This window comes from Canis lupus, chromosome X (assembly GCF_011100685.1).
Source record: "Canis lupus familiaris isolate Mischka breed German Shepherd chromosome X, alternate assembly UU_Cfam_GSD_1.0, whole genome shotgun sequence".
Lineage (NCBI taxonomy): Eukaryota > Metazoa > Chordata > Mammalia > Carnivora > Canidae > Canis > Canis lupus.
In genome coordinates this window covers 80,736,186-80,749,546 of record NC_049260.1, presented here as the reverse complement: position 1 = coordinate 80,749,546, position 13,361 = coordinate 80,736,186, and the positions used below count along the sequence as shown (strand labels likewise).

General features: G+C 37.5%; 1 protein-coding gene across 2 annotated transcripts in view; it reads right to left on the bottom strand.

Annotated features, from left to right (window-relative positions):
* Positions 1 to 8,724, bottom strand: part of RADX (RPA1 related single stranded DNA binding protein, X-linked) — an 88,447-nt gene extending 79,723 nt beyond the window's left edge. For both annotated transcript variants that reach the window (XM_038587989.1, XM_038587990.1), the window contains exons 1-2: positions 7,917 to 8,724; positions 36 to 178 (exon numbers count right to left, since the gene is read on the bottom strand). In XM_038587989.1, coding sequence (XP_038443917.1) covers positions 36 to 178; positions 7,917 to 8,559 — 786 coding nt within the window. In that variant the 5' untranslated portion in view covers positions 8,560 to 8,724. The remainder of the gene's footprint in view (positions 1 to 35; positions 179 to 7,916) is intronic.
* Between the last annotated feature and the right edge of the window lie 4,637 nt (positions 8,725 to 13,361).

The following is a 13,361-nucleotide window of genomic DNA, read 5'->3' as shown; positions in this document are numbered from 1 at the left end:
TTCATTAACATGTAGAATCTTGTCATTACTTATACCTGGTATGGCTCAATCATCTTTTTATCAGGTTTTCCATAGTATCGCAGTTTTGATTTATGCAAGATTCTCACAAGCAATGCAGGAAAATTCCTTCTGTTAGCCCAGGTCATTTCAAGGTGAGAAAGGGAAATTATTTTGGTATCTAGAATAAAAAAAATAGAATATAAAAAAATCCTACTTAATATGTCATGGTAATTTAAAATTGTTTTAATAGTTAAATAGTATCCAGATCATCCCCAAAGCAAATCCTTCTTACCAGTATATAGCCAGTCTATATACTTCTCACATACAAAACTTATTAGTACGTGCCATCCTTAATAATAATAGCTAATATGTAGGGGTGCCTGGGTAGCTCAGTCAGTTAAGCAGCCAACTCTTGATTTCAGCTCAGGTCATGATCTCAGGGGTGCTGGGCATGAAGCCTGCTTAACTGGCTTAAGATTCTCTCTCTCCCTTCCTACTGTCCCCCCAACTCTCTCATGTGCGTGCATTCTCTTTTCTCTAAAAAAATACCATATATATATATATATATATATATATATATATATATATACACACATACATATATATATATTCACACACACACCTTATAATAAAAAATACCATATATATATATATATATATATATACACACACATACATATATATATATTCACACACACACCTTACTATGTGCCTGGAACGAAGGTAAATATCTATATTAACTAACATACTATTCTATTTTGACTGCCCTCTGCCTTGTCAAACTGGATGATTACTTCCTGAAAGACTTGGATCTAAACTCATCTCCCCCTAGGTAGAGGGATGGGTAAAATAGATAAAAGGGATTAAGAGAACACATATTCTGATGAGCACTGAGAAATAAATTGTATAGTTAAATCATTATATTGTACACCTGAAACCAATATAACACCATATGTTAATGACACTTCAATAAATTCATCTCCCTTAAGAAATTTTGTGGGAAAACCTCAATGCCATGGAGTATTTTCCCACTACCAAGCACTTGCATATTTAATTTATGGAATGGTTTTATTACATTTTTCTGTATTGCCCTCACTGTAGTTTCATATGTGTAAGTTCTGTATTTCCCAAACATGCCAGACATAGTCCGATACCAGGGCCTTTGCACTTGCTGTTCCCTCTGTCTGGAATGTCTTCTTAGATACCAGAGTGACTTCCCTCCTCCTCTCCTTCAAGTTTTGCTCAAAGGTCACTTTCTCAGTGATGTTATCCCTAATTACCCGATTGAAAACTGGTCCCTTTACTTATATGTAATATATATATATTTCCAAAATAAAAAATTTAGTGAGAGGAGTGGCACTGGTTTGCATTTTTATAAATTTTTTTTAGTGTCTAGCTTAATAGAAGACAGGTGGATACTCATTTTTCTTTGGCATTCAGTCCAATTCGGTGTTAGATGTTCTGTAGCCTCTGGAAGACTGCACTGTATATTTTCAGGGAATTAAAGTAATAAAAGGCAAATGAAGTCTTAGTATTATTATTATGAAAATAGTTTTGATGTGAATCCCTTGAAAAGGTCTTGGGAACACTTCTAGAGGTCCTTGAACCACACAATGAAAACTACTGCAAAAGAATAAACCCAAAGAATGCAAAAAGGAATAAAGATAAGAGCTAAAAATAATGTATTAGAAAAACATAGAACCATTAAATACAATTCCTTGGAAAATTTAATGAAAAGGTAGACCTCTGACAAGTGCAACTGTGAAGACAGAAAAAGATGTTTGAAATGTGATCAACTATAAACCTAGAGAAAAATATTATTATATATGATTATATATCACTAAGTTTGAAAATATCAGTGAAATTGATAATCTCCTAGGAAAATATGAATTATCAATATTGCCTTTAGGAGCTGAAGAAAACTGGAATGATAGGTCAATAACTGTGGAAGAAAGTGAAAAAGCTCACAAATAATGACCTCCAAAAATGGCACCAGGTTCTAACAATTCATTTTATAAACACAGATAAATCCTGGAAAATTATGACAAAAGTAGTACAAAGGGAAAAAAAATCTATAAATCCAAATCATTCACGATGGCAAATATCCTTAATCAAATACTTTCAAATCCAATACAGCAACATGCCAAATTGCATCGTGGCCAAGTAGAGTCCTAAATATCTTGTATTGTTCAAGAGGAAGATCTTATAAATTGTGAATAATTCTGGAGATTGACACAAAAATCAAAGCTTAATAATTTTGTTAAAACATTAAGAGTAACCTTTAGGAGAATACACATTAATGTATAACTTCTAAAAGCACTAGAAGAAAAAAAGAATTTAAATCTTGGAATCTTGGAAAAGTAAAAAAAAATAAAGCATGGCATATAGTAAACAAAGTATTTCTGTAAGAACAGATACAAAAACATCATTAATAACTTTAAATTTAATTGGATTAAATTAATCTCTTAAAAAGAATTGGTGTGGGTCAAAAAGCGAAAATCTTAGCTATATATTTCTTTAAAATGACAAATGTAAAACAAAATAGAAATAAAGGGATGGAGAAAGATACCTACACTTTATAGTAACATTTAAATAAACTTTTAGAAATAAAAGGAGAAATGAACAAAACCACTGTCATAAAGAAAAGCCAATATTCCTCTCAGAGAAATGGGCAAATAAAAATAGATTTTAAAATAAGAATATGGAATATTTTAATTAAAAATTTAAAACTTGTTATAGGGGCACCTGGGTGACTCGATTAAGCATCTGCCTTTGACTCAGGTGGTGATCTGGGGTCCTGGGATCAAGATTCCCTGCTCAGCAGGGAGTCTGCTTCTTCCTCTCCCTCTGCCCCTCCCACCCCACCACTTGTGCACACACACACACACACACACACACGCTCTCAAAATAAATAAATAAAATCTTTAAAAAAATTTAAAACTTGTTATAATAGACTTCATATCTAATAAGTAAGCTTTTTCTAAAATTTTGAGGGTTAAAGAGAAACTCAAATTTAAAATCAGAAAATATGAGAAATGAGTAAAAATAAAATCTCTATACTTCAAAACCTGGTGTAAGCAGCCAAAGCAGTATCCATGGGAAATTTTGGAATTTTAAAAGCTTTTGGAAGAAAGAAACAAGGAACTAAGTGAACTAAGCATTCAACTCAAGAAGGTAGTACAAAAAAAAAATGAACAAAGGAAATAAAAAAAATTAAAAGGGCAGCCCGTGTGGCTCAGCAGTTTAGTGCCACCTTCAGCCCAGGGTGTGATCCTGGAGACCCGGGATGGAGTCCCACGTTGGGTTCCCAGCATGGGGCCTGCTTCTCCCCCTGCCTGTGTCTCTGTGCCTCTCTCTCTCTCTCTCTCCTCTCTTTGCCTCTCGTGAATAAATACAATCTTTTTTAAAAAAAGATGATAGTGTTAATAAAGTAGAAAACATCTCCCCAACATTGACTTAATTAGTAAAGCCAAGTCTTTTTTTAAATACTAATAAAGCAGATAAGCCTCTGGCAAGGCGGACCATAAAAAAGGGTAAGCACATAAACATTAGAAATGTAAAAGGGATGAAACAAGACTAAAATATTTTTAAAATATAGACTAAAATTTAAAAATAGAGATTACTGCATACAAATCTGAGATCTAAGTGAGATGAAATTTCCTAGTAAAATATCAACTCTCAAAATGGACTCAAGAAGTGTTATTGATTTTATCACTTTTTCTTTTCTTTTTTTTAAGTATTTTATTTATTCCAGAGAGAGAGAGAGAGAGGCAGAGACACAGGCAGAGACAGAAGCAGGCTCCATGCAGGGAGCCTGACGTGGGACTCGATCCCAGGTCTCCAGGATCAGGTCCTGGGCTGAAGGCAGCACTAAACCGCTGAGCTACCAGGGCTGCCCTCATCATTTTTTCTATGAGAAATTGAAAAGGATTCATTCTCTCAACCCCCAATCCTGGCCCAAGGCCCTAGGTTCAAATAGTTTTTTGGTTAAATTCTACCAAACCGGGATCCCTGGGTGGCTCAGCGGTTTAGTGCCTGCCTTTGGCCCAGGGCGCGATCCTGGAGACCCAGGATCGAATCCCACGTCGGGCTCCCGGTGCATGGAGCCTGCTTCTCCCTCTGCCTGTGTCTCTGCCTCTCTCTCTCTCTCTGTGACTATCATAAATAAATAAAAATTTAAAAAAACAAAAAGAAAAAAATAAATTCTACCAAACCTTCAATGAATAAATGATGTCTGTAAGTACAGAAAAACAGGCAAATTTCCCAACTAATTCTACTAGGCTAATATTAATTAATCTGATATCAATGTCAGGTTAAAATAGTAAGCCCCCTAGGGACGGCTAGGTGGCTCAACAGTTGAGCGTCTGCCTTTGGCGCAGCACATGATCCCGGAGTCCTGGGATCGAGTCCCACATTGTGTTTCCTGCATGGAGCCTGCTTTTCTCTTTGCCTCTCTCTCTGTGTCTCTTATGAATAAATAAATAAAATCCTTTTTAAAAAAAGTAAGCCCCCTAAAAAAATAAAATCCATGGAACAAATTCACCTTAAATATACAGAGGTAAATATAACAACCATGACCAAGTAGAGATATAGAAGTGGTTCAATGTTAGAAAATCCATTAATGTAACTTATTTTATGCATTTCTTATGTTTATTATTCAATAAACCGTTATTGAATGCCTACCACATGGCAGACACTGTTCTGGGTATAGGAAAAATGCCCCACAGCAGTGAAAAAAACAGACTCCTTGCCCTCATGGATCTTAGAAATCAGTGGCAGGAAAAAGAAAACAAGATAAATAATAATTTCAGAGTGTTATTTATTCTATGAAGACCATTTCCACAGTGATGTAATAAAAATAAATGGGGAGGGAATACATATTTAAGCAGCTCTTTTCTCTTCTTTTTAGATTTTTATTTATTTATTCATGAGAGACAGAGAGGGAGAGGAGAGAGAGGCAGAGACACAGGCAGAGGGAGAGGGAGAAGGCAGCTCCATGCAGGGAACCTGATGTGGGACTTGATCCCAGGGCTCCAGGATCACGCCCTGGGCCGAAGGCAGGCGCTAAACTGCTGAGCCACCCATGGATCCCCCATAAACAGCTCTTTTCTAACATGTTTTATATATTTGAGTTGAAACCTGAAGATGGGAAGGAACTTTCCAGAAAGAGGAAAAAGCAGGAACATCATACTAGAGGCAGGAAAGAGCAAGGAGGTTTAAGATGAAAAAGGACCGGTATTTTGGAAATCAAATGGTGGAGAGGGGTTAAAGACACAAGGGGATGCCATAGGGCAGGGGTCTGCAAACTATATAGCCCCTGAGCTAAATCTGGCTTGCTGCCAGGTTTTGTAAATAAAATTCTATAAAACAGCCAAACCTATTCATTTACATACTGCCTATGGCTGCTTTAGCTATACTCTGGCCAAGTTGAATAGCTGTGAATGGAGGCTACATGTCTGACAAAGGCAAAAAGATGTACTATCTGGCTATTTAAAGAAAGTGTGCCCACATCACAGGGCCTTGCGCATCCTGATAGGAGGTCCGGATTGTCTCTAAGTGCAATGGAGAGCCACTGGTGAGATTCAGACAGGAGTATGGCATGACCTAACTTCCATTTTGAAAAGCTGTCTTTGAGATCACAATATTGGTTGCCTTTGGAGTCGGATATTGACCAGGAGAGGGCATTAGGGAGACTTCTGAGGTGCTTAAAATGCTTTGTATCTTGAACTGGGGGGATGGTTTAATATTTTTAAGGTGTATTTCTTTTTGTATTTCAAGCTATATTTTTAAGACTTTAACACATTGTACAGATCATGTCTTAAGAGAAAAGTTTTGGAAAGCCCATAATGGGCCATAAACCAAGTTAAGGGAAAAGAGAGTGTGAAAATGTAATTTGCAATATATACCAAATACTCAATAGTCATTAGCAAAGAAATCAGAAAATTCAAAAGATATAATTTAAAATCAGTATGATATGGAGTAATGGGAATGTAAATTAGTAAAACCTTTTCAGAAGATTATTAGTCAATATCCAATAAAACAAAAAATTTAAATACTCTTTAACCGGGCAATTTCACTTCTAGGGATCTATCTATCCATTTAACAGAAATTCCTGAATACAATCCACAAGTATGTGTATGTCCTAACGATGTTCAGTGCGGGATCTAAACTGAAAAACCAGTAATTGCCTAAAATTGATACATGGGTACACCCATGCTGTGGAAATATGTGCAGAAGTATATTAAAGATGCTTGAGATAAGCGTAAACAGCAAATCATGCCATGCCACAGAATTTTTTTTTCAGGGATACACACCAAACTGCTGAACGTTTGGAGTTTTGAGAGGAAAGTTGAAAGCATAGGAGGGGGTAAAGGGGTCTTTCACTCCACCCCAACATTTTATTATTAAAAATTTCAAACATACAGCAAACCTGAAAGAACACCAATATATACCTACTTCTAGATTTTGTCATCAAAATTCTACTATATTTGGGTCTTACATTTTTTAATACAATATACTTTCTTATGTTTATGTGCTTTAAAAGCACAAATAAAGTGCTTTTAATATTATCTTGCCCACAGTAGGTGTTCAATAAGTATTTGCTTTTCAGTCTGTAATGCTCTTTTTCTTGCTAGCCAACAATATAATTTAAATACATAGCTTGGATTTTTTAGCACCTGGACATTGCCTTTTGTAATAAAAATATGTTTTTAATAATGAATAAATACTACTTTCATAGTCAGAAAAATGAAATATATTTTTATAAATTATTATTCCCCTCTTAATTCTTCTAGATATCAATTTTTCATTTATGTATCCAATCCTAAAAATAAAAATGATGAACACTTAAGAGTAGTAATGCAGTACTGCTTTATTCCATGCTTGAGATAAAAATCATTCCATTATTTCATCCCTGAAATGGCTATCTTGCTTTTAAAACTTAAGTTATTTAAATCAACCTTTTCCACACCTTTCTACAACATTTTTTCCCTATATCTGGATATTACTTTAATTGTATATTTTTGATCCAGTTGTCTTTTCAGTTTCAAGCCTGTTGCTGATACACGTCATACCAAGATTATATATGAGCTAATATTATGACTGCAATGTAAAAAGAGAAAAAAACCCTGAAAAGCAGTAAATGTAGAAAATTATCATCTTTCTTCCTCTAGGACTTTCGCTTTTATTTTCTTTGCATTTTATTTGGTCCCCATTGCACATGCTTACATGCCTGTAGTACTATCATTCCCCTTCCATCTCTGATAAAATATATTGGACAGCAGTTGCTGATGACGAACAGGCATTTTCAGATTAACTTCCTACTTCTGGTACAGGAGAATTAAACTTCTCAGGTTAGTATTGTCTGTGATACATAATAAGAAACATAAAAATGAAAATTCCAAGCCTGCCCACAAAAATCACACATTCAAAAAAGCAATATTTACATAACTGCTACACTCAAAGACATAAAAATGGCGTTTCATTAATGCGAATTATTAAGGAATAAATCACGGAGCATCCTTTTTTGAACGATTTTTATGCCGAATTCAAATCTATACACTCGCAAAGCAACACAGAAAGTACTATTTCCACAACTAGAAGGGGAACGAAAAGAAGATGATTCCACCGTGGGCAAACGCACACACAGTATGTATACCAGATTAAATCTGAGATGTATTCAGACACTTCCTGATGGCCACTGGAATAATCAAAGCAAGACACGGGCTGTGCAAATTTCATTAAGCGAGCGCCAATTCGACATTCAAGAGCATTTGTTTATTGCCACTCACGGCTTGAAATAAACAATACCAAAGCATCCTCGTTTCCCTTCCCATTAACTAATTTTTTAACCCCTCCGTCATTACCTCCCAAAAACTATTTTTTTAACCCCTCCGCAATTCCCTCCAATTACTTACTGTTGAAATTGTGTTCCTCGGGTTGCTTGTTGGTTAGCCAAATATCTCCATACGGATCTTCGTTATTCCACAGGGCCAGGTAATGACTCTTCCCGCCTCTTAAAGGCCTCTCCGGTACCTCCTCGTGCGCACTATTTCTGAATGGAGTTTCTAAAGAAATAGCCTCTAAGGCCTCCCCACAGTGGACGTTATCTATGCACAGGATCCCCTGGCCTAACCTTTTCTCGTTGTAAAGACACGAGACCCTGGAAATTTTCATTTCTATGCCCACCTTGAGGATATTTTTATATACGAGGAAGTTCAGGCTGGGGTCCAGGTAGCACTTCTCCTGGTACACCCCGTCCGAAATCGTCACATCATAGCAGTAAAGGGGAGGTTTGGGTATGGTGTCGCGTGGCTCATCCTCTAACAGGTACCTCTGGACGGCCAGCACAGCGACAGGTACCACCTCCGACGGGGTGACCCACTGCAGGGGGGAGTCGGTTATCTGCTCAAGAACCTTCTGGATCCAGGACCTGCGCCCCTGGCTCCCGGCCCTTCGGATCACGCCTCCGGGGACCCCAGCCCGATTTCTGTCAGGATTCGGAAAATCCAGCCCAGCATGTGAGGGGCCGGCCTGAGGCTGACCTAACTCACCAGACATGGTGGGGGTAGCTGCGTACTCTCTTCACTACCCAAAGCTAGTCTGCCGGGTCCAAGGCTGAGGACTACGAAACGGCGCGCTCAGGCAATGCTCGCTACTCTGCTCCCGCTGACTGACGAGGCTCCGCCTCCGAAGCGAGGCTGCAAAGACGTTCCGCGAGCCGTCGTCAGCTCTCTCGCCCCACCCCTCTCTCCGCGCGCTTCCAACTCGCAGGCACTGTTACTAGGCAGTCACACGCGCGGTTACGTAGCAGATCCTCCCACCTGGTGCCAGCAGGGTCGCCAGGGGAAGAAAGGGGGGGGGGGCGACAGCTTTGGTCGCCATGGTTCCCAAAACGTCGCAGGATGAGGGAGGGGAGAAGCACCCGTGGCTCTTTTAGAAAGGAGAGTGCTGAGAGGCAATGGAAAAGAGAGAGAGGATGGAAGCAAGGTATGAGTAGTCCTAGCTCAGGTGTTTGGGAGTTTGGGCCTTGGGCCAGTTACGGAAAGTAAATTTGAGTTCATGAATATACATGGATGCCATACCACAGGTCTCTTATAGTATGAACGAAGAAACCCTAGATAATGTATGCACAGCCTTCAGGAGAGTCCCCAGCACAGAAAGCCCTCCATAAACGTTAGTTGCTATTGCTATAAGCATTAGCATAATTGTCTGTAGTGATTCCCTGAGTGGAGGGTTGGTGAATTAGTGATTAAGTGCAAATGAAAACAGAAAATTATAGAACCGGCTTGGTAAAGAGCTGCCTTTAGGTTAGAATTCTTAAAATGTACTTATGTTTCATACAATACCTGGCTTAACAGACAGCTAAGATGCAGAATGTCAGAAACTGCGTTTCTAAACTATAAAGAACATATACGGAAAGAATGTAAAGTGAAGAAGTTGATCAGACTAGTCCGAATTAAAAATATACCATGTGTTATATGTACCCAGGTGTTCTAGTATACGGGCATATTTCTGAGATACTTGGGTTTGGTTCCAGACCACTGCAATATGAATATCACCATAAAGCAAGTCTAATGCATTTTTGGGTTTCCCAATGCATGCAAAAGTTATGATAATACTACACTGCAGTCTACTAGGTGTGCAATAGCATTAAATCTAAAAAGAACATTGAACATACCTTAAAAGTATCGCTAAAAACGCTAATCATGATCCGGGCTTTCAGGAAGTCATAATCATTTTGCTGGTTGCCTCAGTGTTGATAGCTGAGGTTAATGGATGCTGAAGGTTCGGATGGCTAGGGCAACTTCTTAAAATAAGAAAATGATGAAGTTTGATTAACTCTTCCTTTCACAAATGATTTCTCAATAGCATGAGATGCTGTTTGATAGCATTTTACCCACAGTGGAACTTTTTTCAAAATTGGAATCAATCCTGTCAAACCATGCTTCTGCTTTATCAACTAAGTTTATATCATATTCTAAATCCTTTGTTGTCATTTCAACATTCTTCGCATCATCTTCACCAGGAGTAGACTCCATCTCAAGAAACTAGTTGTCATTTCAACGTTCTTCACATCATCTTTCCATAAGAAGCAACTCCCCATCCCTGAAAGTTTTATCATGAGATTGCAGCAATTCTATCACATCTTCAGGCTCTACTTCTAATTCTAGTTCTCTTGCTATTTCCACCACATCTGAAGTTACTTTCTCCACTGAAGTCTTGAACCTTCAAACTTGTGAAACACAGAATACTTGAGAAGTGCAGTAAAGTGAAGTGTGATAAAATGAAAGAATGTAGTAATTGTCCTAAGAATACTTTTCAAAGATGGTTATAGGCTTGTTTTGATTATACTAATCTTCTTTTACTCTCTATTTCATTGTTACTTATTAAGTATTTATGAAGTCCCCACTATGAGACGGGCACTGTTCTAGGCCATTGGGAATAATAGTAGTCAGGCTCCTTTAGTCAAGCTTCTTCTCATTTGCTTGGACTGAAAAACCCTGACATTATTAATATCTAACAAATTATTCATTATACACATATTTCTTGAGTATCTGCCCTGGGCCAGGTACAATCTTGCTATGGAGACCAAAAAACATAATAAGGGGAAAGGTAATAGAGGGGCCAGGAGTTAATATTTTATATAGAAGAGTATGATGATTAGGGAAGGGCTCTCTATTAAGAGATTGAACAGAGTGGAGACTTACAAGAAGTGATGGATATCTTGGGAAAATGCATTTGAATCCGAGGGAACAGCAAAAGCAGATTCCATGAGCTAAAAGAATGCTTGCGTTTTCAAGGAGATATAAAAGCCATTGACATGAGTGCAAGGGTGAGGGGGAGAGTGGTAGGAGATAAAGGCAGAGAGGTAGCAGGGCTCTATGGGCTTTCCTCTGCTTCGAGGAGATTGAGCCCCACTTCCTTCATGAGGACTCCCATAACCAATTCATTCTAGAATGATTTCTCATCAGTATCACTTTGTATCACTCATTTAGCATTCATCATCTAATACCTTGTAATTAAAAACAAAACTTCTAATGTATGTAGTTTGACCCTCTAACTCAGGGTTTCTCAACATGGACACTCTTGACATTTTGGGACACAAAATTATTTGTTGTGGGGATGTCTTGTACACTGGAGGATGTTTAGCAGCATTCTTGGCCTCTACCAACCAGACACCTGCCCCCACCCAAGTCATGACAACCAAAAATATCTCTAGACATGGACAAATGCCCCCTGGGGGACAATATTGCCCCTAGTTAGGAACCACTAATTTTACTAGACTGTAAGCTTTTTAAAAAGCAAAACCTGATTTATCCTTTTTGTTTTGTATAGTTCTTTCATGACTGCCACGCATAAAAGGCACTCAAATATTTTAAATGAATGAAACATGTAATTCCTACTACCTCCCCACCAAATGGAATATACGTAAGTGTGCCTCTCTATAAACAAATACAATGAACAAAAATCCAAATTTACAAAACACAAAATAATCAAGCTCCCTGAGTGTTGGTACTTTATTATGTTCACTGCTGAATCTCCAGTGCAAAAATAAGTATGTAGCATATAGTAGGTGCTCAAGAGTAATTTTTTTTTCTCAAGACTAATTGTTAAATGAATAAATGAAGTTTGAGATTTTTATTGGATTTACTGCAAGGGACATTAAATATCAAGTATCTCTATTATTTATCCAAGGAGGACTGGTTTGAAATTTTTTGTTCTGCTCTATCAGCACCCCCTAAACAATATACTCAGTGAAGTTTATGCATAATAGTATTGTATTCATATTCTATGTCCTTCCAGCTAATTCATAAAAGATGAATATTGATAGTGATGCTCAGTAGTTAATTAGTGGAATCAGGAAAAATAGCACCCATTTTTTTTTGCTTTTGTTTTTTACAATACTACACACAATATGAGACTGACGTGCTGCCTACTGCGCTAAGGAGGCAGGTTACTACACACAATAAAGATGTACTATGACTATGGGCATACATTTGGAGTCTTACATTGTTCTACTGACAATCTACTGATATTGCCTGTCCCTAAGAATTAAGGTGTCTACTTGGGTAGTTATCATGCCTACGTATAAATGTTCCCCGACGTGGCATTATAAGTGTCTGTTTCAGGGTTACTTACACAATAGAGTTAGTAAACGACTTTTAAAGCCAATAATGTGTATTGTTTAGGTTATTGATTTTTTTCCTCCCCTCAGATCTGGATGATCTGTTATAGTGCTCCTGCCAAAAGCATAAAATAGTAAAAGCAGGCGAGCTAATATTTTCTTTTATTAAATGATGATATTCTACGATATTTGAAACACTTAAAATACATCATGAAATTAATTTTGGTAGTCTACTAAATTCAGTGTGCAGATAATAGCCACATTAATTTTCCTCATCTTTAAAATTGGGCTAATGAAAGTAGTCAAAGTTGTTAAAAAATTAAGTAAGTTCATATGGGTAAAGTGCTTAAAACAGTGTCTGGCACACACTAAGGGTTTAATGAATGCTGCGGATTGTTAATATTATTCTACAAAGAAGATAATGACATAACATAAAATCATAGAATGGTAGAACTGTAGAGCCATTAGATAGCCACTAGTGTGGTGTTCTTCAGACTGCATTGTGAGGCATTATTGAGGGCATGAAGTCAATTTACTGAGGAACAACCAGCAATTAAAAATATGGAAAAGGGGGACGCCTGGGTGGTTCAGCGGTTGAGCATCTTTCTTTGGGTCAGGGTATGATCCTGGAGTCTCAGGATTGACTCCCACATAGGGCTCCCTGCGTGGAGCTTGCTTCTGTCTCTGCCTCTCTCTCTGTATCTCTCATGAATAAATACATAAAATCTTTAAAAGAATGAAAAAGAATAGAATAGAGAATGTCAGAGTACATCACACAAAGTGGCAGTAAGGATGGTTTTGTAAAATTTTTGTTTCAGATTTGTTGGTGTGTGTGTGTGTGTGTGTGTGTGTGTGTGTGTTTGTATACTGAGTTGTGAATGTTTTTCTTACTCTAGATTGTGGCCAGAAAAGCTTAAAAACAACTGCTCCAGTCCAACCTCCTTTTACTACAAATGAAGAAATTGAGGCCCTGAAAAGGGAACTAACATGACCAAGATCACCCAGTGATAAAGTGACAGGGAATCAGAACTACTATCCAAGTCTCCTGATTACCAAGCAATCTCCTTTCCATGACATAAAGCTGAACGGATCCTAAGTTATCCCCAAACATATCAATTTATTTGAAAAACCTTATTTTATTATAATTTTTGTTATTTTCATTTGAATAATCTTGCTTAATCTTCTCATTCATTTCACCATCCTTTCATTTATTTGCATTAGGTAGGCAAGCCAA